Here is a 26,406-nt window from a genome sequence, read left to right as displayed (position 1 = left end):
AGGCTTTCCCTGTTGGTCTGCATAAATTACCAGCCATGGCGGTGGTCCCCACCACTGCATTTGCCGGAATGGCTGATGAGGCTGAACAGGCTATCACAACTGCCATCTCCAAGTTGACAAGAGGAGTTGGAGGATTTAATACACATTTTGTGAAAATTTCATCATTTTATATCAACCCATTCCTACTGCATTTTTAGTTAGATTGTACACAGGATGTTCCATATAATAAGGGAACAGCTCTAATAAGAGCCATCAATGCATTCCATAAGCAAAGTCTTCTTGTTATAAAACCATCTGCTTCTGTCCATCTCTGGCCCCACCCACTTGGAAAATTGGTCATCATTTTTCACCAGGACTCCCAGAGGGGAAGCCTAGCCCATCTACCTATGACCATTCTAGTCTGTCTTGATCCCCACACTTCATTCAGAGTGACCTCTTCAAATGTGATCAAGGCAACAACACTTTCCCAATCTTCCACTGAACCTACATCCTCAGTGGCTTCCAGACGTTCTTAGGTAAAAGCCAAAGGGTCTTAATCCTCAGAAGGAGGAAGACACGCTTCTCTTAAGTCAAAGAAATAACTATTTCAGACAAGGACCATCAATAGATGCTAAACTCAACTGATGAAAAACTGCTAGAGGATAAGACCTCTGGCAATTTCCTGTGGACACCAGAGTATTATCCAAAGTTTCACGATGACCCTTAAGGGCCACGTATCTCACAACAGAGAGATCCAGATGTCATTCCCTTTCGACCAAGTGATCAAACCTATTATCATCAGTAGTGGTCAGCCTGGAATTCTTAGCCTCCTGACAGACATAACAGGGCATGCTTAACCACAACCTCTCTTCCGCTTGCCAAAAGGTGAACTTGAATTTCAGATCAAGCTTCCAGTTTGTGGAGGGCTTCCCTGGTGGCTCAGATGCTAAAGAGTTCACCTGCAACGTGGGAGACTTGGCTTTAATCCCTAGGTCGGGACAATCCCCTAGAGAAGGGAAGGGCTGCCCAATTCAGTCTTCTTGCCTAGAGAATTCCATGGACAGAGGAGCCTGGCAGGCTACAGTCCACGGGGTCAAAAAGAGTAGGACGTGACTGAGTGACTAACACTTTCACTTTCCAGTTCGTGGGACATATGGATTTGAAGAAACAAATCTGCACACAAGGCGGCAATCAAAAATTATAGAATTGGGGCGGGGGGGAGAGGGGGGATGGCGCGGGCAAAGTCTGCAAAGCTAATGGCTCTATCTGTTCAAAAGCAAAAAAATATATAAAAATGAAATTGAATTTTAAAAAGCAATGCCATGAAAGGGAAGGGAAAAACAAGGCTGTGAACTTATTTTAGAAAAAAAATAGAGATTAATGAGAAATAAGCAAATACAATGAGCGAATCTGGACTAGATGCAGATTTGAGAAAGCCTGCAATGAAAGACAACAGAGATTGGGAGAATCAAGGGAGAATCTGAATGTAGATCGTATGAAGAGATGACAGTAATGTTCTGGAAGAACAATGAAGCCACTGGACACTGTACTCATCCTTGAGGGCTGTCTGCTGAACCACTTACATGTTTCTCACATTCTGACAGGATTTCGCTACATATTAATACAAAAAGATATCTAGAGGTACATAAGTAAGTAGCTGAGTGGTTAGCCGCTCCGTCTTGTCAGACTCATCGCAGCCCCGTGGACTTTGGCCCGCCCGACTCCTCCGTCCATGGAACTCTCCAGGCAAGAACACTGAAGTGAAAAAGATATCTAGAGGTACATAAGTAAGTAACTGAGTGGTTAGCCACTCCGTCTTGTCAGACCCATCGCAGCCCCGTGGACTTTGGCCCGCCTGACTCCTCCGTCCATGGAACTCTCCAGGCAAGAAGACTGAAGTGGGGTGCCGTCCCCTTCTCCAGGCAATCTTGCTGAGCCAGGGGTTGAGCCTGGGACTCCCCGCTTTGCAGGCGGTTCTTTACCATCTGAGCAGCCAGGGAAGCCCACTAGAGATAGACAGAGAGGCCAATATGGCAGAATGCTTGCAACCGATGAAGTCAAATGATAGGAATAATGGTTTTCATTGAGCTATCCTTTCAGCTTTTCTGTATGCTTGACATTTTTAATGATAAATAGAGGAAAGCTTGCAAGCCAAATGGGGACACTCAATATGAGATTAGTGGACTGTATCGCCATCAACATTCTGTTTTTGATACACTTCTATAGATCAGCAAGAGGCTACCATGGGGACAAACTGAGTAAAGCAAACAAAAATGCTCTGTATCACTTTTTTTTACAGCTGCGTGTGCCTCTACAATTCTCTCAAAACAAAATTTTACTCAAAAAAATATATGCTTTAAAATAATTAGGGGAAAAATAGTAAACCAATGACATAGACAGAGGTTCATAACCCTGTACAGGAGGCCATGATCAAAACCATCCCCAAGAAAAAGAAATGCAAAAAGGCAAAGTGTTATCTGAGTAGGCCTTACAAAGATCTGAGAAAAGAAGAGAAGCAAGAGGCAAAGGAGAAAAGGAAAGATATACCCATTTGAATGCAGAGTTCCAAAGAACAGCAAGAAGAGATAAGAACTTCTTCCTCAGTGATCAATGCAAAGAAATAGAGGAAAACAATAGAATGGGAAAGACTAGAGATCTCTTCAAGAAAATTAGAGATACCAAGGGAACATTTCATGCAAAGATGGGCTCAATAAAGGATAGAAATGGTATGGATCTAACAGAAGCAGAAGATATTAAGAAGAGGTGGCAAGAATACACAGAAGAACTGTACAAAAAAAGATCTTAATGACCCAGATAACAACGATGGTATGACCACTCACCTAGAGGCAGACACCCTGGAGTGTTAGGTAAAATGGGTCTTAGGAAGCATCACTATGAAAAAGCTAGTGGAGGTGATGGAATTCCAGCTGAGTTATTTCAAGTCCTAAGAGATGATGCTATGAAAGTGCTACACTCAATATGCCAACAAATTTAGAAAACTCAGCAGTGGCGACAGGAATAGAAAGGTCAGTTTTCATTCCAATCCCAAAGAAAGGCAATGTCAAAAAATGTTCCAACTCCCGCACAATCACATTCATCTCACATGCTAGCAAAGTAATGCTCAAAATTCTCAAAGCTAGGTTTCAACAGTATCTGAACAGAGAATTTCCAGATGTTCAAGCTAGAAAAGGCAGAGGAACCAGAGATTAAATTGCCAAAATCTGTTGGATCATATAAAAAGCAAGAGAATTCCAGGAAAATATCTACTTCTGCTTCACTGACTATTCTAAAGCCTTTGACTGTGTGGATCACAACAAACTGGAAAATTCTTAAGGAGCTGGGAATACCAGGCCACCTGACCTGCCTCGTGAGAAACCTGTATGCAGGTCAAGAAGCAACAGTTAGAGACAGTTATGGAACAACAGACTGGTTCCAAATTGGGAAAGGAATATGTCAAGGCTGTATATTGTCACCCTGCTTATTTAATGATATGCAGAGTACATCATGCGAAATGCTCGGCTGGATGAAGCACAAGCTGAAATCAATATTGCCAGGAGAAATACCAATAACCTCAGATACGCAGATGACACCACACTTACGGCAGAAAGTGAAAAGGATATAAAGAGCCTCTTGATGAAAGTGAAAGAGGAGAGTGAAAAAGCTTAAAACTCAACATTCAGAAAATGAAGATCATGGCATCTGATCCCATTACTTCATGGCAAATAGATGGGGAATAAATGGAAACAGTGATAGACTTTACTTTCTTGGGCTCCAAAATCAGTGCAGATGGTGACTGCAGCCATGAAATTAAAAGATGCTTGCTCCTTGGAAGAAAAGCTATGACCAATCTAGACAGCATATTAAAAAGCAGAGACATTACTTTGCCAACAAAGGTCCATCTAGTCAAGGCTGTGGTTTTCCCAGTAGTCATGTAAGGATGCAAGAGATGGACCATAAAGAAAGCTGAGCACCAAAGAATACTTTTGAACTATGGTGTTGGAGAAGACTCTTGAGAGTCCCTTGTACTGCAAGGGGATCAAACCAGTCAATCCTAAAGGAAATCAGTCCTGAATACTCTTTGGAAGAACTGATGCTGAAGCTGAAGCTCCAAAACTCTGGGCACCTGATGCAAAGAGCTGACTCACTGGAAAAGACCTTGATGCTGGGAAAGATTGAAGGCAGGAGGAGAAGGCGATGACAGAGGATGAGATGGTTGGATGGCATCACCAACTCGATAGACATCAGTTTGAGAAAAATCCAGGAGTTGGTGATGGACAGGGAAGCCTGGCATGGTGCAGTCCATGGGGTTGCAGAGTTGGACACGACTCGGTGACTGAACTGAACTGAACTGAATGGCACAGAAACAGAGATCAGAGAAACAGAAAGACACAAAACCTCTTTGCATGACCTCTGGGGCCCTGTGCAGTTGGACACCCCAGCGCCTCTCAAGGCCCACCACCCTCGTTCTCCCCCACCTACAGCACTCTTTCTCCTCTTCCCACACATTCCACTATCCTCTCTTTTGCAAAAAAGGCTTCTGAAGGCTTCCCTGGTGGTCCAGTAGGAAGGGGAGTGGACCATGCAATGCAGGGCACACTGATTCATCCTGGCCAGGGAACTATGATCCCATGTGCTGGGGAGGGACTCAGCCCAGGAGCCTCAGCTGCTGAGCCTGGGCAGCATAACTAGAGAGTCCTTGGGCCACGAGGGAAAACCCTGGCAGCTAAGACCAGACACAGCCAAATGAATAATTTTTTTTTTTCTTAAAGCCTTTTCTAGGACTTCCCTGGTGGTCCAGCGTTTAAGAATCTGCCTTCCAATGCAGGGGACGTGGGTTCGATTCCTCAAGTCGAGGAGCAAAGACCCCACATACCAAGGGGCAAACAAGTCCACGCACCGCCATCAATTACTAAGCTTGTAACCATTGAGCTCATGTGCCACAACTAAGCCTCAACACAGCCAAATATAAAGAAAAAAATATTTGTAAATTTTTTTTTTAAAGACTTCCCGTCCACCTGACTCAGCCCAGTGTGGCTGATTGACAATGACCATTCTTTTGGAGCATGGATAACCTGGGTTGTCTGACGGACTCCCTGCTAAACTGTGATGCTCTCCACTACACCGGGGGCCTCAGAGCAAGATGTGTCTGCACTGCGGCTGTCATTACCTCCACTGTGTTAACACGGTTGCTCTTCACTAAGCAGCTTGTGAGTGAACTCAGTGTAAAAGGATTTCGCACCCTTGGACTCAGCATCCAGGGTAGAAAGTCGTCAATAGACTTCATCTCTGAGGAATGGTCACAGGGATAAAGAAACAGATGCCCACCGCCAGGCTCCTCTGCCCACTCGTGACAGTCTCTACACAGGCTTGCAAATCACACTTTGGTGGATATTTTCACATGGAACTCAGGGCCTTTAAGACCAGGCCTGCCCAAGAGCAGAAGGCTTACTAGGCAAGGACAGTCACACAGCGAACATCCTTGCTTTCATAATCCCTGTGAGCATCATCACCGCTTTCCATCAGTTGAGAAGTCACCCTGGACCACGGCGACACAGGCTGGTGGTTGATGGGGACGGACAAGAAACAAAGAAGGGGCAACAGGCGATATCTACCAGGTGAGACCAAGGCAGGCGTCGGGAGGGGTTCTCAGAAGAGGTTGGACGGATGGAGACAGGAGGCATTTCAGGAAGAGGGCCCTGAGATCTCAGAGCGCTGCCTGGCCGGGCTTCCCTGGGTAACCTACGAGAGGACAGAACTGGGAGAGGCCACGGGAAGGAGGAGGAGCGCATGGCAGACTGTGGCTGCCCCTGGGTCCTCCTCGGAGATGAGAAGGTCCCTGTAGGCTGGTTCTCTGAACCTTCACGGTCCTGTATCTTGGATTCTCTCAACCTGTAACTGACAAGCATCACTTCTACCCGCAACGTCTGTGAATAAGTCCTTACTCACTCAGTCACACCACAGACATTCCCTTAGGGCCACTTAGCGGGAATCTGGGACACGTGTCAAGAGAACAGTCTGCCCCAGGAGGTCCAGAGTGCTCTTCATCACCTCGATCTTACAATGGAAACTGAGCAAGTTCTCCACTTGTGGTCCTGACTCTGTGCCTTGGACCCAGGACCCAGCATCTGCATCTTCAGACCAGCATCTCCAATGCAGAAGAAGAACTTAAAGACCCCTCATGGCTGCCCATCCTAAAGGGACTGCCTCTATTATGACAATTTTGAGCTGAAATGTCCATCCTCTTTCTTTACTGGCTTAAGTCTTTCCATTTCATGCTATGTTCCACCCTCTCACGGTCTGGGGGCCCAACGGGCCATCTGGTAGGCCGTAAAAGTAACAGTTCTGAGGCTCATGACTTTGATGTTGATCAAAACTGCAATTTTGTTTGAGAATGACTCATTCATCCAAAAAAGGGCTAAATTTGAAAACCTAAGGTAGCATTTTTAACAAGGAAGTAGTCTTAAGAAAAGAGTTGAGGCTCTTTGCACATTGCAGTGCTGATTAACTTCCGATTATTTAACACAAAATACTCTTTTGTTTTTGTGAGCAGTTGTCCAACTAGAAAAATACTCAAATCCTCTCTACGGATAGTTAACAGACAGGAACCCATTTTACAAAGGTTCTGACAGATTAACAACAATAAAAAAGGTTTACAATCCTTGCAGTATGAATTCGTGATATCCAAACCACAAATGGCATTTCATAATGGAAATCAAATTGTTCGCAAATAATTGATGCTCTGAACCACTGTGTCTACAGAAATAAACTCCTTTGGGAAATCAGGGCCACAACACATAACAAGTATCTGATGATCTGCTTCCTGCAAGGAGAGAGGGTACATGCTTGGAATTCAGGAAGTTACAGTCATTTTTAAACACCATTTTGTAAAATCACTTTTTCATGATATCCTGAAGCTTCCCTATCCACAGCACACTTGAATAATTTGGATTAAATATTTTTAACAATTTGCATGAATCATATGATTTTGATCACGTGACTAATCTGTAAAGGACAAATGATCTACTGGAGCCCTGAGTTTTCAGCATGGGTAATGCTTCTCCTTCTGAAAAGTTTATCCTTCAGCCTGAACCACTGTCTAGGAAATTGCTCATGTAGATTTAGCTACAACTGCCTTAAAGCTCACATTCAGAAAACTAAGATCATGGCATACAGTCCCATCAGTTTATGGCAAATAGATGGGGAAACAGTGGAAACAGTGGCTGACTTTATTTTTGGGGGCTCCAAAATCACTGCAGATGGTGACTGCAGCCATGAAATGAAAAGATGCTTACTCCATGGAAGGAAAGTTATGACCAATCTAGACAGCATATTAAAAAGCAGAGACATTACTTTGCCAACAAAGGTCTGTTTAGTCAAGGCTATGGTTTTTCCAGTGGTCATGTATGGATGTGAGAGTTGGATGATGAAGAAAGCTGAGCACTGAAGAATTGATGCTTTTGAACTGTGGTGTTGGAGAAGACTCTTGAGAGTCCCTTGGACTGCAAGGAGATCCAACCAGTCCATCCTAAAGGAGATCAGTCCTGGGTGTTCATTGGAAGGACTGATGATGAAGCTGAAACTCCAATACTTTGGCCACCTGATGTGACGAGCTGACTCATTTCAAAAGACCCTGATGCTGGGAAAGACTGAAGGTGGGAGGAGAAGGGGATGACAGAGGATGAGATGGTTGGATGGCATCACCAACTCAATGGACATGAGTTTGGGTGAACTCCGGGAGTTGGTGATGGACAGGGAGGCCTGGCGTGCTGCAGTCCATGGGGTCGCAAAGAGTCGGACACAACTGAGCTACTGAACTGAACTGAGCTGATCCTTCCAATGGTCAAACAGGAGGCATGAAATGTTTCACACGGCAAGTTGGACTTCACTATGACATGCCTGCTGAAGAATCCCAGGATAACATCACATGTGATATGTTACATGCGTGAGAAGAGTCCTAAATTACACTGCTCCTTAATATTACACAAAAACTAAACATATAACACCTGAGAATAGCCCTACATTAAACTGCTCATTAATATTACACAAAAACTAAACATATAGACACACCATCACATACACATTCTTGCTCCTTGACTCCTTTGTAAGATTTTTTTTTCTGATGTGGATCATTTTTAAAGTGTTTATTGAATTTGTTAACAATATTGTTTCTATTTTGTGTTTCAGTTTTTTTGGCCATGTGACATGTGGGACCTCAGGTTCCCGACCAGGGATCAAACCCACACCCCCTGCATTGGAAGGCGAAGTCTTAACCACTGGACCACAGGGAAGTCCCCCTTGACTTTGATGGAAGGAAAATTGCTATGATTTTAAGGTATAAATCCATTTGTGTATCTTTAGAAATTTAAATCCATGTGTTAATTATTATCTATTATATTATTAAATATTACATATACAAACATAAATATACATATGCATACACATATATGCATAAACATACCCATATATAATGTCAGCGATTAGTGAGGTAGCTTTTTTTATTAATTAGAATTCATCCTTTGAAAAAATTCTTAAATGCCTTGTCTTCTGACCATCCCTTAATAAGACTGATGTCAAGTGCAATCAATATTGTTTTGGAAACACTAGAAGAGCTTCCTGTGGTCTGTAGGAATCTAGGGGCCTCAGAAATGGAATCGGTGTTCCGAGACATGGGAGTGGAGGGTGGCCATCTACTTGGCAACTCTGCAGACGCACTGGCGGTGGCTTCTCAGAGGACATCTGCCATATGGCCCTGCGATGTCAGCTTGTCAGGGACGGTGCCTCTAAGGATCCGTTCCTCTCGATTGTACTTCTCCTAATTAAGTTGTATCACAGTCTCACTGAAGATGACTAGAGAATTATTTCCAGAAATGCTAATGAGTCTCCATGATGAGAGTTAATTAATAACGGAGCACAATTTAAGGCTGAAAATTCTCCTTGGCTTCTGCTATCGAGCGTCAATCGATAAATAAACAGGAGCTAATGGTAGACTCTCCGTGGTAACATTTCCAAATTTATCATGACCCCAAAGCATGGGAGAGGGAAGAACAGAAAAAAGGATTTTTCTGGGCTGACACCCTGGGTTACTCTCCAGGTTAGTACAAGGAGTGAGCCTATCTCGGGAAGCTTATCTTCTCTCTCTCTCTTTTTAATTTTAAACTTTGTATTTTGTATTGGGGTATAGCTCATTAACAACGTTGCGGCAGTTTCAGAAGGGATTCAGCCATACACATACACGTGTGTTATCCATTCTCCAAACTCCCCGCCCATCCAGGCTGCCACACACCACTGAGCAGAGACCCATGTGTTATGCGGTAGGTCCTTGTTGGTTATCCATTTTAAATAGGACCTTCATCTTCTTACAAACACACCTTTACCTAGACCATCCCTGGGCTTCTGAAGTCAAGTGGGGGCAAATCTAAAATCATATTGAAAATGGAAATGTTGATATCAGCATTTTGCCTAAAATGCTGACCTTAAAACAAGGTTATATGAAAAGGTAGAGTCACACTCACCACCACATCGGTCCTCATCTTCCCAAAAGTCTTGATCAAATGGGCATAATGATAGTCTTCCATCTGTCGTAGAATAGCTGTCATACAGGCCACGAAATTTCCCTGCAGACAAATCATAAGTTACAGTTACACAAGCAGAGAACGACACCCAAAAGTTGCTATAAACTGACAGGACCTTCTCTTGCTTCTCCTCCGCTATAACAGCAGAGAAGGCAGTGGCACCCCCTCCAGTCCTCTTGCCTGGAAAGTCCCATGGACGGAGCAGCCTGGTGGGCTACAGTCCTCGGAGTCGCTAAGAGTCGAACACGACCGAGTGACCTCACTTTCACTTTTCACTGTCATGCACTGGAGAAGGAAATGGCGGCCCACTCCAGTGTACTTGCCTGGAGAATCCCAGGGGTGGGGGAGCCCGGTGGGCTGCGGTCTATGGGGTCGCACAGAGTCGGACACGACGGAAGCTTCGCAGCAGCAGCAGCAGCTGCTGCTATAACACTAGGTTCTCATTAGTTATCTATTTTATACATGTGAAAGTAAAAGTCGCTCAGAGGTGTCTGACTCTTTGCGACCCCATGGGCTATACAGTCCATGGAATTCTCCAGGCCAGAATGCTGGAGTGGGTAGCCTATCCCTTCTCCAAGGGATCTTCCCCACTCAGGGATCGAACCCAGGTCTCCGGCATTGCAGGCAGATTCTTTTCCAGCTGAGCCACCAGGGAAGCCCAAGAATGCTGGAGTGGTGGCCTATCCCTTCTCCAGGGGATCTTCCCCACCCAGGAATCTAACCGGGGTCTCCCGCACTGCAGACGGATTCTTTTCCAGCTGAGCCACCAGGGAAGCCAGTTTATACATAATGGTGTGTGCATGTTAATCCCAATCCTTAAAAATGCATTCCAATATACATTAGGTGCAGACAAATACTGTCTGATTCCACTTATACGATTCTACTTAATCTAGAATAGTCTGATTCATAGTCAGAAAGTACATTGGTAGATGTACCAGGGGCTGGGGGTTTTGGGGGTGCAGAGTGGGGAGGGGGAGTTAGTGTTTAACGGGGACACTTTCAGTTTAGGAAGGTGAAAAATTTGAGAAGTGGAGGAGGATGGTGAGAGCTGCTTAGTGCCACTGAACTGTACAGTTAACTATAATAAAACAGTATGTGACCTCTACCATGATAAAAAATAAAAATAAAAACTCTGGTCAGGGGAGGGGAGGAGAATTGATGTGAACCAAGAGTCTGGGGTCACAGCCCATCAAAGAGACACCACGATTGAGGCTGGCCAGCTAGGTGACCAGTCACTCCAGCCTCAGCATCTTCTCTTTTGCTACAGTTCTGTCTCTCTGACTCCATTAAATGCTTGCTGATACGTGACTGTCCAGTCTGGAAAAAACAAGCTTGAAAGGTTTTCTGCATTAAATCTGTGCAAATGGGAGACAGGACTGAGATCACTGCCACTTCTGTTTTGTGCTCTCCGGACAGTCGCTGCCCTGATTATCAGGCCAAGTGTGTGTGCAGCACCTCCTCCTGGGCTGTGGCAAAGAAAGGCCTTTTATTTCTCAAATCTGCCTGTATCCCCCTTGGCCAATTTGGAGGCAATCACCAGTGACTCCACAATGAGTTATGGTCCAATTCTCCTCCAGGAGAAGCATGTGGGGAGGAATGCAGCCTCATCAGAATGTAAAGTGGGAGAGGCAGGAATTTCTCATAACAGACAGAGCTGGCAGGAAAGGGAAAGAAGGGGAAAAAAAGAAACCACCAAAGGAAATCAAGACATGGAGAAAGGACAGGACCAGAGCACTGACCAGCGGAAGTGTGGACGTGTTTGCATGTGCGGGTCTGTGCACCTGTGTGTGTGTGCAGACACACCAAGGCACATTTGGTCTAGTGACTAGGCAGGGGGTTAAACTGTCTTGTTGCCATTAATTGCAATATATCATTTCTGAGGTTCATGGCTAACAGCATCCTAACAACCTTCTTTGCTTTTAAATATTTTTCCCTAAAGTAATGACATTGCAAGAAATATAGGACCTATGTTTTCTCCCATTAAAGCAGTATGAGTCTGGTAAAATTATAGGATGAGACATACTCTGAGACATGCCCTAATTTTGCCTTGTTAAATGAGTTCACAGACTGTATTCTTTCACTAATTCTACTTTTACAAGCAATATATTTGAATGCCTGGATATCTCTTGTATGAATTTAGAATGCATGCTCTGTAGTGAAATATCAAAGTCCACTATTTTTTTCTGAGCCATTTTATATCTGTAATATACATATATGCTTCCACATGAGTTGTCAGGGAATGCATTATGTAAGTCGGACAAATAAAATAATGATAATATGGTATCTTCCATTTGCCCAGAACTGTAAATTATTTGTGAATGACGATAATTGCTGAAATTTAGATTCCAAGTTGGTGTTCAGGGAAAGAGCTTAAATAATGCTTGTTTTCCACTGGAGGAATGATCTGTAAAATGGCAAGATGTCCATTGATGAAGATGAACTTTTGAAATATGTAGGTAGTTAGCATCTTGTTGAGCACAAGATAAGCTGCCTTTGTATCTTCTTTACTCTTGATGAAAGCCATCTTTTGGATAACAGTCTTCATCATATTACACATTAACTGATTACCATGTGTCAAGCACCATGCTGGGGCCATTAGAAACAAGGCCTCATTCAATCACACCACAGATTCTCTTCTTGTTCCCATATTATAGGCAGTAAAACTGAGGCAGAAAAGTGTTCCCCTCTCAATGAAAATATGGAAACCCAGCTGTGAACCCAGAATACCACCTATGAGGTAGGTGCTGAGGAGCTGGGCTAATTTTCCAGTTATCCAGATATGCATTTTAATTATTTTTCTGAGAAATTTGAGGTCATTGCTAATGGCCAACCTGAAACAGAGATTCACTTTCTCATACTTCTGCAGTCATTAGAGAAAGTTGGGAAGATCATGCAGAAATGGAAAAGGTGGCCATAGACAGTGTCCCCAGGTCTCCCCTGACCCAGCTGGCTATGACCTGGACACCTCCTGCCCAGACAAGGAGCTTGTCTGGAACAAGAAGGGTCACCTGCCAGGGGTTCAAATTAATTTTCTGCAGGTCAGAGGGTTAAAGATTCAGGACTCCACAGTACAGTCACTGAAATCACGAAGCCAGCCATGTATAATTCAGAGCAATGGACTCACATCCTGCACTTTAAATGTGAAGTTCAAAGTAGAAAGAAGACCCCAGAGCAGTCTTGAAAAGGCAAAGAACATGCGTAGGGAGTAATATCCACGAAAAAACAACACACACACATAGAACATCCAGAGTCTGGCCAGATACTCAAACGGGTGATGTGGACACACTCAGTTTAGGTAGCAGACTGCCACGTAATGCTGAAAAATTCATGCAAGGCAAAGGCCGGGGGAACCGACGTGATGCAGAAAATGTAAACCTGAAAAGAACATGGCAATTTCCATAAAGCGAATCCTGGGAAGGCTTCAGTGGCTGATCAGGAGGTTTGTACATGCATAAGAACGTCACAGAAAGAGCAACCAAACGGCCTCTTGTCTAAGCGACGGGGACTAATGGGAGGACAGAGGCAGGTCATCAACTTGAGTTAGAGGTCAAAAGACCAGCAGATACAAGGCACTCCCTACTTAACTTAAGGAAACGTTATGGAAGCACTTGGTACTGTTCAGTCTTGCTTAGAGGAAGCAAATCTTTCTATTTCAGTCCTATTCTAAGCAGAAATGCTGGACCCCACCAGCATTTTACCAGAAAGAGGCAATATACCTGTCAAGTTTCACAGAAAGCCTCCCTCTTTCCTTGGGAATGGAGTCCCGTGCGAGGGGGCCAGCATCTTTAGAGAAGAAACATGGCGGACACCATGGAGCATGACCGCCTACGTGAACTCAGTGGAAGAGCGGTGAGTTTCCAAGGGTAGACAGAAAGCAGGCATTTATGGAAGCTGTGTTTGAAACCAGTCACACACCAGAAACAGAAATGGGGCGAGCTGTGACACAAAACTTACTCTGCAGGCTCAGAAGAAAACTACTGTCTAATGCCTGGCCACTGATTCACTGGAAATGCATTTATAAGTCATAGGACGCTTTTAGTTTAGACAACGGGTGGGTGGACAGGTAGGCTGGGGGTGATTGTACAGAATTCCTCCTGGAAGCTGAGCCTGGGGGTCGGGTTCTAGTCCCAGTGGCTGAGTAAAAATAAGCAAATAAATAAAAGTAAGACATATTCCTTATGACTTCAAAGCAATGCAAAATAGGGACAGAGAAGTCAGGAGGCAGTGGCAGAACTTTTAAAAATCAGGACATGGAAGCCTCATAAACAAAAAAATGTGAACTTCATTAGCAATCAGAGATGAAAATGGTATATCATTATTTGCCTGCCAAAATAGCAGAGGAGTATTTAAGTGATGATAATGTTAGCAAGGGCGCAGGGGATGAGCACTCTTAGACACCACTGGTGGGAGCATAAATTGCTATAACCTTTTTAAAAAGCGATTTGGCAATAGGTTTAAAAAGTCTTGGAAAAAAATACTCATCTCCTCAGGGTAATTCTAACTCTCACAAGCCACCTAAGGAAGTAATTCAGAATCAGAAACCTTATGCCCAAAGATGGCCATTGCATCTCTGAAGACATCTCAGTGTTCAACAGCTAGGAACTGTATAAGTAATATGACAGTTTGTAAGATTGCAAGGTAAAATACAGGATGCCCAGCTCAATTTGAATCTCAGAAAAATATGTCCCAAAGATTGCATTGGAAATTTTGCACGTGACATTCATATACTAAGGAAATGATTTGTTGTTTACCTGAAGTTCATTTTTTTATTTGCTAATTCACATAAACATACCATAGTTTTTTGATGAAATATTATGCAACCATCAAACAATAATCATGAAAATATGAACTGTTTTAAATAGCACAAGAAAATGCTCAAAGATGAAAATCAGACGTAATCATGGTACTGATAGTTTTCAGCAAAACAAAAAATATAGCACAGGAAAAAATGAAAAGAGGAAACAATTCAAAGAAAAGACACCACATAGTCATGAGGGCTGGAGGATGAGTCCAGATTACTTTTAAAACTGGAAAATATATTAGCATTTTAAAAGGTGGGACAGGAACTGAGGGAGTAGCATTGACATATACACACCATCAAATGTAAGACAGACAGCGGGTGGGAATTTGCTGTATCAGGGAGGGAGCGCAACCCAGGGCTCTGTGACAACCTCCATGGCGCGACGGGGTCGAGGGTGGGAGGGGGCTCAGGAGGGAGGGGACGTAGGTGTGCTTATGGCTGATTCACACTCTCCAAGGCAGAGACCGACACAGCACGGTAAAGCGATGATCCTCCAAGTAAAAAATAAATTCTAAAAAAAGGTGGTCGTTAGATGGACAGTTGAGATCTCCACTTTCTCCCCCTGACCCTTCGTGTCCTTAGGGATTACCATATTCTCAAAAAGCCCTTTCCTGGGGCTCCCTCTGCCCACGTGGACTAGGTCACTGCTTCTCAAGCCTTGGACTGAACTTGCTCCTGTGCTCCCCTGGAACTCTCTCCTGGCCCTCCTCCACTTTCAGTCTGGAACACCCGCACTCTAAGCAGGTGGCCAGGTAGGCTGGAGAACAGGAGAACGCAGCGCCGCTGGTGGAGAGCAGGCAGGGTGGGAGAGGCGAGTGAGTGCACGAAGCCCCAGTGGGATACAGAGACAAAAGGTTTCTAACAAAGGTCAGAGTTTGAAGAATGATGACTTAGGATGAGTTCTTGTCAATGGTATCTTTGCCATCTTTGCCTAGTCTAGGGTCCAAGACTGCGTACATGAATTAGAAGGAAAAATCCCAAGGATGTGTATTCACAGTCCTGAGCTGTGAAGGGGCGCCTCTTTCATGTAAAGCCATCAGGGCTGAGTCATGAGGCTCAGAGACTGAAGTTTGACATTGCTCTTCACAATGCCATCCACAGTCCAGAACGCTTCATACACCCCTGGATCTCACATGTGCATGGGGCCCGCAGCACAGGCAGAAATTCTGTCTCTTCCAAGTGCTCTAAACGCCGAGGGATTTGGGGGAGCTCCAAACCACACAAGCTGTTGGAGGTGCAGACAGAGCCCCAGGGACATGTGGTCTGGAGGGTAGGCTCCAGGCTTGAATAAGAGAAGAATCTACTATTTATATCAGGGATTACACTTCTTGGTGGCCAGTGATGATGTGTCAAAAATTTTTAATGTGTTTTCATGAAAGCAAGTGCTTTGAAGAGGAATTCTCATTTATAAATTTCATTTCAAATATATCGATGAAAACAAATCTACTTCATAATTACCATCAAAAGTTGAAGAAAAAGTAATCCTCCAATGATACTGCTAAAGGACACAGGGCAAGAATTGTAGCAAAGGTGGGAAGAGGTATCACTTGGTGGATTCTAGATGACTTCCATACTGGGGAGCATTTCAGCCAAAGAATCAATACTGCACAGCAGCATTATGAGGACTAGGATTTGGAAAAGGGAACGTAGTTGAGAGTCAAGTGCTCTGTTTCAAAGGCAGTTGTTGTTGTTGTTCGCTAAGTCATATCTGATTCTTTGTGACCCCATGGACAGCAGTACGCCAGGCTCCTGAGTCCACTCTCTCCTGGAGTTGGCTCAAATTCACGTCCATTGAGTCGGTGATGCTATCCAACCATCTCCTCTTCTGTCACCCACTTCTTTTGACTTCAATCTTTCCCAGCATCAGGGTCTTTTCCAAAGAGATGGCTCTTCGCATCAGGGGGCCAAAGTATTGGAGCTTCAGCTTCAGCATCAGTCCTTCCAGTGAATATACAGGTTGATTTCCTTTCAAAGGCAGGGGTGATACGAAATAAATGCCCATACAGGTAAGTTCCTGGACAGATAAGGAGAAGCCCTAGAGAACGCAAGGATTTCTGTTTTCAAGAGGGAAAGCCAATGGTGAAATGTTTAAAGGTTCTATTTGTTATAAGGAAACTTAAGAGAGAAAAACAGGGAGTCCAGACAGATAACACCAAGAATATCTCAACATGTCATTCACTGGCCCAAAGCATCCTCCATAACCTCTGTAGAGATGATATTTGTGAAAAATACACATAGGGGGCATCCACATAACAAATTAAAAACAACCGTAAACACAAACTCATCTGTTTCCTCACATTAAACTGACAATAATGTTTCTAAAATTCACAAATGCACAAAGACCAAGAGAATAAGAGAGACAGAACCACAGAGGAGAGAATTCTGGAAGCTGACAAGCGGATGCAGGAATGGTTACTGGCTGTGCTGGAAGCAGGAAGGGAGTGAATATCTATCAGGAATCCTGTTGATTCTGGGCAGAGAGTCCTGGAAAGTCTCAGAAACTGGAGCTGCCAGTTACTCAGAGAGCGAGGCTACGTGTCAACTGGAAATCAAAAGCCCTGACGTCTTTAAAACCTGGCCAATGTGTCCACTCCAGCAGGTCCCCTAAGGGGACCAGCTCGCTCCCAGCAGGGAAGCATGTGTTTACCGTCCTGACAAAACAGAAGAGACAGCGGGGCAGGACCACTCGGCTGAGACTGTCCAGTGATGGGAAGCCGATCAGTCTAAGTGCCCACGCTGCTCTGCTCAGCTCGGCTCCCAGCAAAGCAGCAAGGATAAGCAGCCTGCACTTAAGCCCCATAGCAAACTGGAACAGGCAACTAGAAGAATCCTCTCTGGAGAAACTGACCAGCCCAAGAGAATACCCACTAACTTCCCATCGAGGTTCTGACAACATGAGGCCCTGTCCACACGGGTTCCTCATGCAGTGAAGCCCAGAGCCTTCAAGGTCTGTGCATGCAGGGGGAACAGAGGGTCTGATCACGACTGCAGTCCTCAGGAGAAAAATTGACCAGACATTAATAAAGGAGGCCAGAGCAAGCAAAAACAGAAGCCAGAGGAATGAAAGAATATTGAGAAAACATAAGAAAATTCAAAGAACTATCATTACTATCTTCAAGTAGATAAGAGATGATATCCATAAAACAAGAATATAATATGATAAAAAGAAAAAAAAAGGGACAGATACAATGAAATGATTATGGAATGCTTCAGTTTTATTAGCAGAAATAAACATCTTAATAGAAGTTTTGGAATATACAATTAATGAAATCCTTCAGTAGAACAAGACACACACAGAGAATAAAATCATCAGAGAATCCATTCAGGAGTCAATATTGAATAAACAGACACTGCAGAAAGAACACAGAAAATAGAGAGACAAAAGTATTTTTACAAAATGATAGAAGACTCATTAAAGGATTATTAGAACTAATAAACGACTTCACAGATTTCAGGACACAGGATCAAATTACAAAACTCAATTGTTTTTCTATATACTAGCAATGAATAATCCGAAAATAAAATTTAGGGGAAAAATTCCTTTTACTAAAGCATCAAAACAAACTTAAGAATAACTTAAATAAAATTATATAACACTTGGACCCCCAAAACCAGAAGGTACTCTAAAAGAAATTAAAGAGGACTGAAATAAATAGAAAGATACCCCATGTTCATGGATTAGAAGACTTAATATTGTCAAAATGCCTATACTCCCCAAATTGAGGTACAGATTCAACTCAATTCCTATCAAAATTCCAGCTGGCTGCTTTGCAGAAATTGACAGGTTAGTCACAGATGACTGTATTTTGCCTGATTTCATTTCTAGACAGTGTCCAGGACCGATAAGCCCATAAAAACGTAAAGTGAGACTTGGGATTGCCAAGAGCTGGAAGTTTAAGGGGAGAATGGAGAGCAGCTGCCATTGGGTATGGGTTTCCTTTGTGAGTGACAACAATATTCTAAAATGGATCATGTGCCTATAGTTAAAACCTTATATTCTTACATTAAATAGATGAATCTTATGGCATAAAAATTAGATCTCAACAAAGCTGTCAAAAATCCTTAAATATAAACTAATTAACTAAACAATGTAAGATAATTATTCTAAAATGACAAGCATATCCAAAATGAAAGGGCCCACTGAGGGTCAAACACAATCAAGACTCACATGTGTGAGATTTTGGAATATTACAGATAGAACAATAATTCTCAAACATTCACGAACAAAAGAAGAGGTCCAGGGGTTAATACTCCAAGCTCCCAATGCTGGGAGCCTGGGTTCATTCCCGAGTCAGGGAACTAGATCCCACATGCTGCAACTAAAGGTCCTGCATGCCGAAATTAAGACACAGCAAAATAAATAAAAATTATGAAAAAAGAAATGCACAAATAGTTGCAAGCATGGACTAGGAATTGATCATGGACAGGACAGTGAAGGAGGCACTTAATTCTCAGGACAAGTCAAGCCCTTGTAAACCCTCAGATTTAAAATGATAATAACCTACTTGGAAAACCCCTTCCAAATTCTATGATCCTTGTGAAATTATTCTTTCTCTGTAGATTCGTGAAACAGATACAAGGAAGATTTTCTCACCTTTGCTTTGGTCTCTCCATTCATGTATTTTGACATCATGTGAAATCACTCAACCCTTTTGGATGGGGTTGGGGGTTATGAGGGAGAAATGATAATGCAGATAGAGCAATGGTGTAAGACGAAGAGAAGACAGTGCCCGTGGGAGATACAGCAGAAGACAGAGGTCACGGCAGTGCTTGGCAGAGTATTCAACATCTTGTTAACTAAATATGTGCTTAGGCATAATACACAATAAAAAGGCTGAATCAGGTACTGTTGTTAACACTGAGGTTACTGGAAAAATAAATATTCACTCATACCATTTGAACTTACTACATCTTTCCCCAAAATACACTCCATGGTGAAACTGAGGGCAGTCTTTTGTTTCTTCTTCATTTCAAGAAAAAGTCAGTCCCATGAATCATCTGTCCAAAGTACAGTTAATTTTTACTCATTTAGTTTCCAAACTATTGTGATCCTTTGTTTTATAAAGGACCACAGAGTGAGGAAAGTTTGTAAAAAGACACTATATCAAATTAAAAATAGTATGGTTGAGAAACAAAACTAATGTCATCTATTAGCTCCTTTCAACTACTAGCAACAAATTAAACCTGCATCTTAAAGTGAATGCTATAGCTCATATCATTGCAGACACAATAAAGAAAAAAATTTAATTTTTAAAACAAAATCAATTTCAACTTTACAGTGGCAGTAATTGTAGGAAGATGTTTTTAGGAAAAATATACCAAAAGGAACTCTCTGGATCTTGCATTACCCATAACAATTATTTGCTGCTTATTCAACATAATAAATCAAATACATATTCACATTTGTTATGAAGAATAAAAATAAATTACAATCAAATTTTATATATATACAATTATACTTTCTGGTATAAAGAGGAATATACATATATTGTATATAATTTCTTGATATAATTCATTTGTTGCTAACACAAGTCAGATTACTACAGAAAATTTTTTATTTATTTTCATAAACTCAGTAAATCAGATAATATTAGAACCTTAGAGAGCTTAGTATTTTTCAGATCTTCTCCCATGATATATAGTAACTGTAAATACACTGTAGTAAAAACAAGAGTAATTCAGTCTTAATAAAATTTTGCCTTTGAAGGGGGATCAATAAACTACATATTTTTAAGCTCTCTTTTGTCCATAAAGGACACTCTTGTCATCATGGTTATAGATTAAAATTGAAACTCTTTATTGGATGAAATGAAATTCCTCTCCATGAATCATAAAATGATGCTCAATAGTATTTATATTGGTTAGATGAGAGGACGGGGAGAAAACTGCCACATACAAAATGCTAAAAAAAAAAAAAAAAACTAATGAGTCATAAGGAGAACAAAATACATTTTGGAATATAAGATTATTTTAAAATAGAAGCAATGATAATCTGATTTATAAGATGTTATTTCTTAGGAAATAGTCATTTATACATAAATATATACACCTACAGTGTACAGATAAAGGCTCAAGTGCTACCTATCACAATACCTCACTAGTAGCTTGTCTGATCAGGACTACAAGACCCCCCAAGGTTCTTTTAGCACTAAGTGCCCTGAGGGTTATTTTCTCCTACTAAGGGGAAGGGAACTCAGTCTGGGGGAGGGGGTGGTACCCAAGAGAAATTCTGCAGAGCAATGCACCTGCTGAGCAGGTGTGCAAGAAAACACACGTGGCATGAAAACCCCCGCAGGGGCTGCATGCCCACCCCATCTCCCCTTCCCCACGGCCCTGAGGAAATCAAAGCGTCCTCAGATTCTGAGGCGCTGCGGCCACCTGGAACATGCCAGAAGAAATTGGGGAGATAAGGCGGAAATGATGAGAAGATTGAAAATGCTGCCGGGGATTAATAAGTGCAACACTCTACAGACCCTCAAAGAGTGGGCGCTGTGCTGACAACACGGAGTTTTGGGGGCTTGGCCAGGTGGATACAGACAGTGCCCCTAGGATGAGCACACACGGGGGCCTGGGGCCAAAGGACTAAGTCAGGGCCCAGAAGGATGCTGGAGGAGACTGTCCTGGCAGAAGTGAGAACACGTGATGAACAACAGGAGCAACGGATCACGACACAGTGGAAGGTCCATGAGTCTACATTGGTACTCAGACAAGGGGTCTCGGCAAGGCAGGCAGTGTTGGAAAGAGAGACAAAGGTAAGACCCTGATCTTACAGATCAAACTGTGTAGACGGAACCAGAAAATAAGGAAACCGACCGTTCTAATCCCTAAAGCAATGGTTGATTCCAGAAAGGATTCTCTTCTCAATGGGGACTGAAAAGATTCGGATCAATGTCCTTGGGGATGAAGACCCTCAATCTGAAGCTATCACCCCTACATTCTTCCTCATTACAGACTGTGCCCCTGGGTGTGACGGAACACAAAGGACGCATCATCCCTGAGATGGTATTCTGTGCCAAAAATGTGAGATAATAAGGAATAATTCTTTGAGGAAAACATCCTCACCCTAGTTGGGGGAAGGAAGGAAGGAAGATAATTAACTCCTTTTTCTATGTAAGAGTTAGAGAGAGTTGGCCAACACACACTTAGGAGAGGAGAGGAGCAAGAGACAGCGATCAGACCCCAAGTGAAAGGAGAAGACGGAGAAGACGGGGAGGGGTGAAGAGGGGAAAAGGGATGTGGAGGCTGCAGACAAATCCAGGTTATGCGACATCGGATAAGACCACTGGCCTGAGCCCTTAAAGAAGGTCAATGAGGAAACTTCATCTGCGGTAGATACTATATTATAAAATTGCTAGCTTTTGTAGATGCCATATTATTACTGACTATGCAGCAGAATTACTTTCTCAGGAGATGCAAGAAACAATGAGGGACGACGCGCCATCATGTCCGTGACAAACTTTTCCTCTGGTGAAAAAATAAATTTACATTTGATATATGCAAATACACAATGAAGAGAGGGCAGAGTTAATGCATACCTGACAAACTGTTAATAAAGAATGGATCTAGCTGACGGGTATTCATGTTTTACTGTAATATTTTTTCAACATTTCCATACCTATGCAAACTCCAAAATAAAAAGCTAAGGGAAACAACTTCTGCTCACAGACTGCTGGAGAAGACACACTCGACAACAGTTCATTAAGACACAATGCCACAAATGTTAGAAAATTCCAATCATAGGAATTATTACTGAATATAACAACAGGAAAACAAGCAACGAGTTAGCTACTTTAAGACATTTAGGGAAGGGAGAGAGGAGGAGTGAAGCTTCCCAACTCAGAAATACTCACTCAGGAAACTGAGGAGCAAAAATGTAAGTGAATGGAGAGTTTTAATGCTTTTGTATATAAAGCTCCGACACACGCATTCTTCAGCGCAAGAACGATTATTTGGACTGCTCACTGTAGAAGTGTTTGCTGGCCTTGACAAAATACTCTTCAGTGACAGTAGTAAGAGTAAAAACATCCCATCTCCATATGAAACACAGATCTTAATATCACACATATTCCTTTCATTATTTTACAATGGTTTTCTTTTTAGGCTAAAGGTTTACAGGTAGATGATAGAAAATTTGCTTACGAGACAGGACTAAAAGGCTTGAGGCAGGCAGTTTATAATAATCACTTAACCCAGATCAAGAATGCTATATAAAGTAGAACAGGCAATTTAAGCTCTCTGAGCCTCAGTTTCCTCATCTGTAAAGTGGGGACTGTAACTTTAAACTCCAGAATTGTTGAAAGATTTAAATTGGTTATTGATGTAAGGATATTAGCTCAGTGTCTGGCTACACACACAAATGCTGGTTATAGTGGTGGTGATCATGATGACAGATAATACAAGAATACTTTAAAGTCACAAAATATGTATATAAAGTCAGGAGACATTCATAACAGAGTCCAAGAATGCTTAAAAGAAATGGAGATATATTTATGTTCAGGGTCTGGAAGAATCAATATCGTTAAGGTGCCAAGTGATCTACAGTCGGCAGGAAGGTATTGTAGAAATTAACAATCTAATTCTAAACTTTATGTGGAAAAGCAAATAATGTGAAATAGCCAAAGAAACTTTGAATGACGTTAAAGGACACACACTGCCTGATTTTAAGATTTATTACAAAACTACAGATATTAAGACGGTGGTATTGGTGAAAGGACAGACCGATAGATGAAAAAACCTGACCACACACACAGGGTTAATGGATTTTCAACAAAAGTGCCAAGAAAATTTAATGAAAAGTATAATGTTTTTAACAAATGGTGTTTTCAAATGATACAATTAGACACATATGAAAAGTCAGAAAGAAAAAGGAGGGAGGCATGGAGGAAAATAGAGTTGACCTATACCCTGCACCATATACAAAAGTCAACATAAAATGTATCATAAATGCAAAACCTCCAAAACAGCAGAAATTCTAGAAGGAAACGCAAGGAAAAACCTTTCCAGCCTTGGTTTAGGTACATATTTCTTGGGATACAAAACGCATGAAACATATAAGAACAACTGACACCCTCCTGTATTGTCGGTCTGAAGGCAAAAGGGTACAGACATTTTGGGCAAACTCTGGCAGTTCCTTGTACATTCAATCATATACTGACCATAGGGCCCAGTCATCCTGCTTCTAAGTATTCATGCAAGAGAAAGGAAAACATACATCCACACAAAGACCTCTACACAAAAGATTACAGACAGTCTTAGTCTTAAATGTCAAGCATCACCCTATATGTCTATTACCTGGTAAACGGGTCAACAAACGCCGGGACATCCATGTGATGGAATAGGGCTCAGCAATAAAATGGACATTTTGCTTATCTACTGATAAACAAATGGAGATCCTCCTCAGACACCAAGGCTTTCTTTTGTTAAAACAAACAACAACAACAACAACAAACTGTGCTAACTGAAAGATGCCAATACAAAAGGTGACACAGTATATAAATTCATCTAGAAACACAGACTATAGTGACCAAAGGGAGAAGGTTGACTCCAGAAGGGCATATGAAAATATTCTGAACCCTGTATTTGGTGGGGCTTACACCACTGAATTATCAATCACAATTCAGAACTAAAAGGGTGAATTTTACTATATGATCTTATGTATGTATATATATATGTATGTATACATATGTGCATATATATACACACAAAAAAAATCATAAAAATAAAAAAACACAAATTGAAAACCATAAAATACCCTGTAAGTGATATGCAGCTAATATTGATATTTAGTGGATTCCTTCTTGCTCTCACATATAGAAACAACCTAGTTAATGAACGTAGGATCATAGTTCAGTTACTGTAGCTTTCAAATGGTTCATTATTTTCAGTACAAGCCCTACATCACTACCCTTGGTTTTCACATTTTCCATGGGTATCCATGACAATTTATTCCTCCACATGAACTTTAGAACCACATTATTGAGTTTGAAAGAAGTCCCCCTGGAACTGACATTGAGATTGCAATGAATTTTTAAATTAATGGAGAAGGCTTATAGATAAACCAGCCTTCTCATTTATACAGACATGGTGTCTCCCCATTGGTTAGTCTATTTTGATGTCATTCAGGAATGTTCTGTGGTTTTCATCACGTGAATCTTAAATAGCGCATGTATTGTTGATTCCTATAGGGAAGAGAGGGAGAAGACAATGGCAACCCACTCCAGTGTTCTTGCCTGGAGAACCCCAGGGATGGGGGAGCCTGGTGGGCTGCCGTCTATGGGGTCGCATAGAGTTGGACACTACTGAAGCGACTTAGCAGCAGCAGCATAGGAAAGAGAAATTTTTTTTTTCCCAAAAAAAACTTTTAAAGTTTTCACTACATTTTTATTCATATATTTGGGAAAACCATTGAATTTGATAAGTAAATTCTATTATTGAACTTGTCATTACTTCCTATAGTTTGAGCGGGGGAGGATGTTGAAACAAACCGAACCAACATCTGTCAGTAATTTTGTGTTGTCCTTTCCACACCATACAGGCTATGTTTCTGTTTCTGAACCTACTACACAGGTTCTTACCACCAAGTCAATGTTAAATTGTAATAATGAGAATGAATGTCTTTGTTTTCTTAGAGATTTTAATGGGCAGGCACGCCTTTAAGGTCTAATGTTTTATATTTGTTTTAAATACTTGAAATAAATTAATTCAACAAATATTTATTGAACACCTGTTGCTAAGTTCTGAGGATAAGCTGATGGACAAGACAGATATAGTCCCTACTTGTCCTACAGAAGAGTAAAGTGAAGTGAAATGAAGTGATGTGAAGTTACTCAGTGGTACCTGACTCTTTGCGACCCCATGGACTGTAGCCTGCCAGACTTCTCCGTCCACGGGATTTTCCAGGCAAGAATCCTGGAGTGGGTTGCCATTTCCTTCTCCAATATTTGTTTTTAAATTGAGATTTAACTGACATAGATTAAGGTATACAGTGGAATTCTCTGGTGGCTCAGAAGGTAAAGAATATGTCTGCATTGTGGGAGAACCGCGCTATCCCTAGGTCAGTTAGATCCCCTGGAGAAGGGAATAGCAACCTACTCCAGTATTCTTGCCTGGAGAATTTCATGGACAGAGGATCCATGAGAGTTGGACCATAAAGAAGGCTGAGTGATAAAGAATTGATGCTTTCAAACTTGGATGCTGGAGAAGGCTCTTGAGATTCCCTCAGACAGCAAGGAGATCAAACCGGTCAGTCCTAAAGGAAACCAACCCTGAATATTCATTAGAAGCACTAATGCTGAAGCTGACATTCCAATACTTTGGCCACCTGATGCAAACAGCAGACAATGGAAAAGATCTGATACTGGGAAAGACTGAAGTCAAAAAGAGAAGAGGGCAGCAGAGGATGAGATGGTTGGACAGCATCACTGACTCAATAGACATGAGTTTGAGCAAACGCTGGGAGTTAGTGAGGGACAGGGGGGCCTGGCATGCTGCCGTCCATGGGGTCGCAAAGTGTCGGACACAACTGAATGACAGAACAACAAAAAGGTCTACGATGTGTTGATCTGACATATTTACATATTGCAGTACGATCACCACCGAAAGGTTAGCTAACACCTCGAACAAGTCCCATAATTGCCATTTCTTTTTGGTTGTGAGAACACTTGATATCTATTCTCTTGGATATTGGTTTAAGATAGAATTTATGTATGATGTTAAGGAAAACTCCTAAACTAGACACCATGTCTCAGAAAATATGTGAAGCTAAACAAATAGAATTATGGATGTTATTAAAATGTAAGAGTTTTATCACTGAAGAACAAAGAGATAAGCAATAAAACTATGCATCAAAAGAGCACATAGGGATTCTGTTAAATTTTTAATAATGGAGCAAGAAAGGCACCACTCCCCTCCAAGCTACAATAAAACCAAACTTAGAAGAGGGACGATTCATTGTAATTCCTATTTCCTAGTAGGAGTATCATGTAACAAACATTTGCAGAGGCACACTCTGTGTTAGGAGTTATTCTTGAAACCCTCATGAAGCTCACACTCCAC

General features: G+C 42.0%; 1 protein-coding gene across 2 annotated transcripts in view; it reads right to left on the bottom strand.

Annotated features, from left to right (window-relative positions):
* The window catches only part of DOCK1 (dedicator of cytokinesis 1), a 544,913-nt gene that overhangs the window by 200,571 nt on the left and 317,936 nt on the right, over nt 1-26,406 (bottom strand). For both annotated transcript variants that reach the window (XM_061162908.1, XM_061162909.1), the window contains exon 28: nt 9,492-9,593. In XM_061162908.1, coding sequence (XP_061018891.1) covers nt 9,492-9,593 — 102 coding nt within the window. The remainder of the gene's footprint in view (nt 1-9,491; nt 9,594-26,406) is intronic.

Source organism: Dama dama, chromosome 15 (assembly GCF_033118175.1).
Source record: "Dama dama isolate Ldn47 chromosome 15, ASM3311817v1, whole genome shotgun sequence".
In the NCBI taxonomy this organism is placed as follows: domain Eukaryota; kingdom Metazoa; phylum Chordata; class Mammalia; order Artiodactyla; family Cervidae; genus Dama; species Dama dama.
This window is presented reverse-complemented; position numbering and strand designations above follow the sequence as displayed.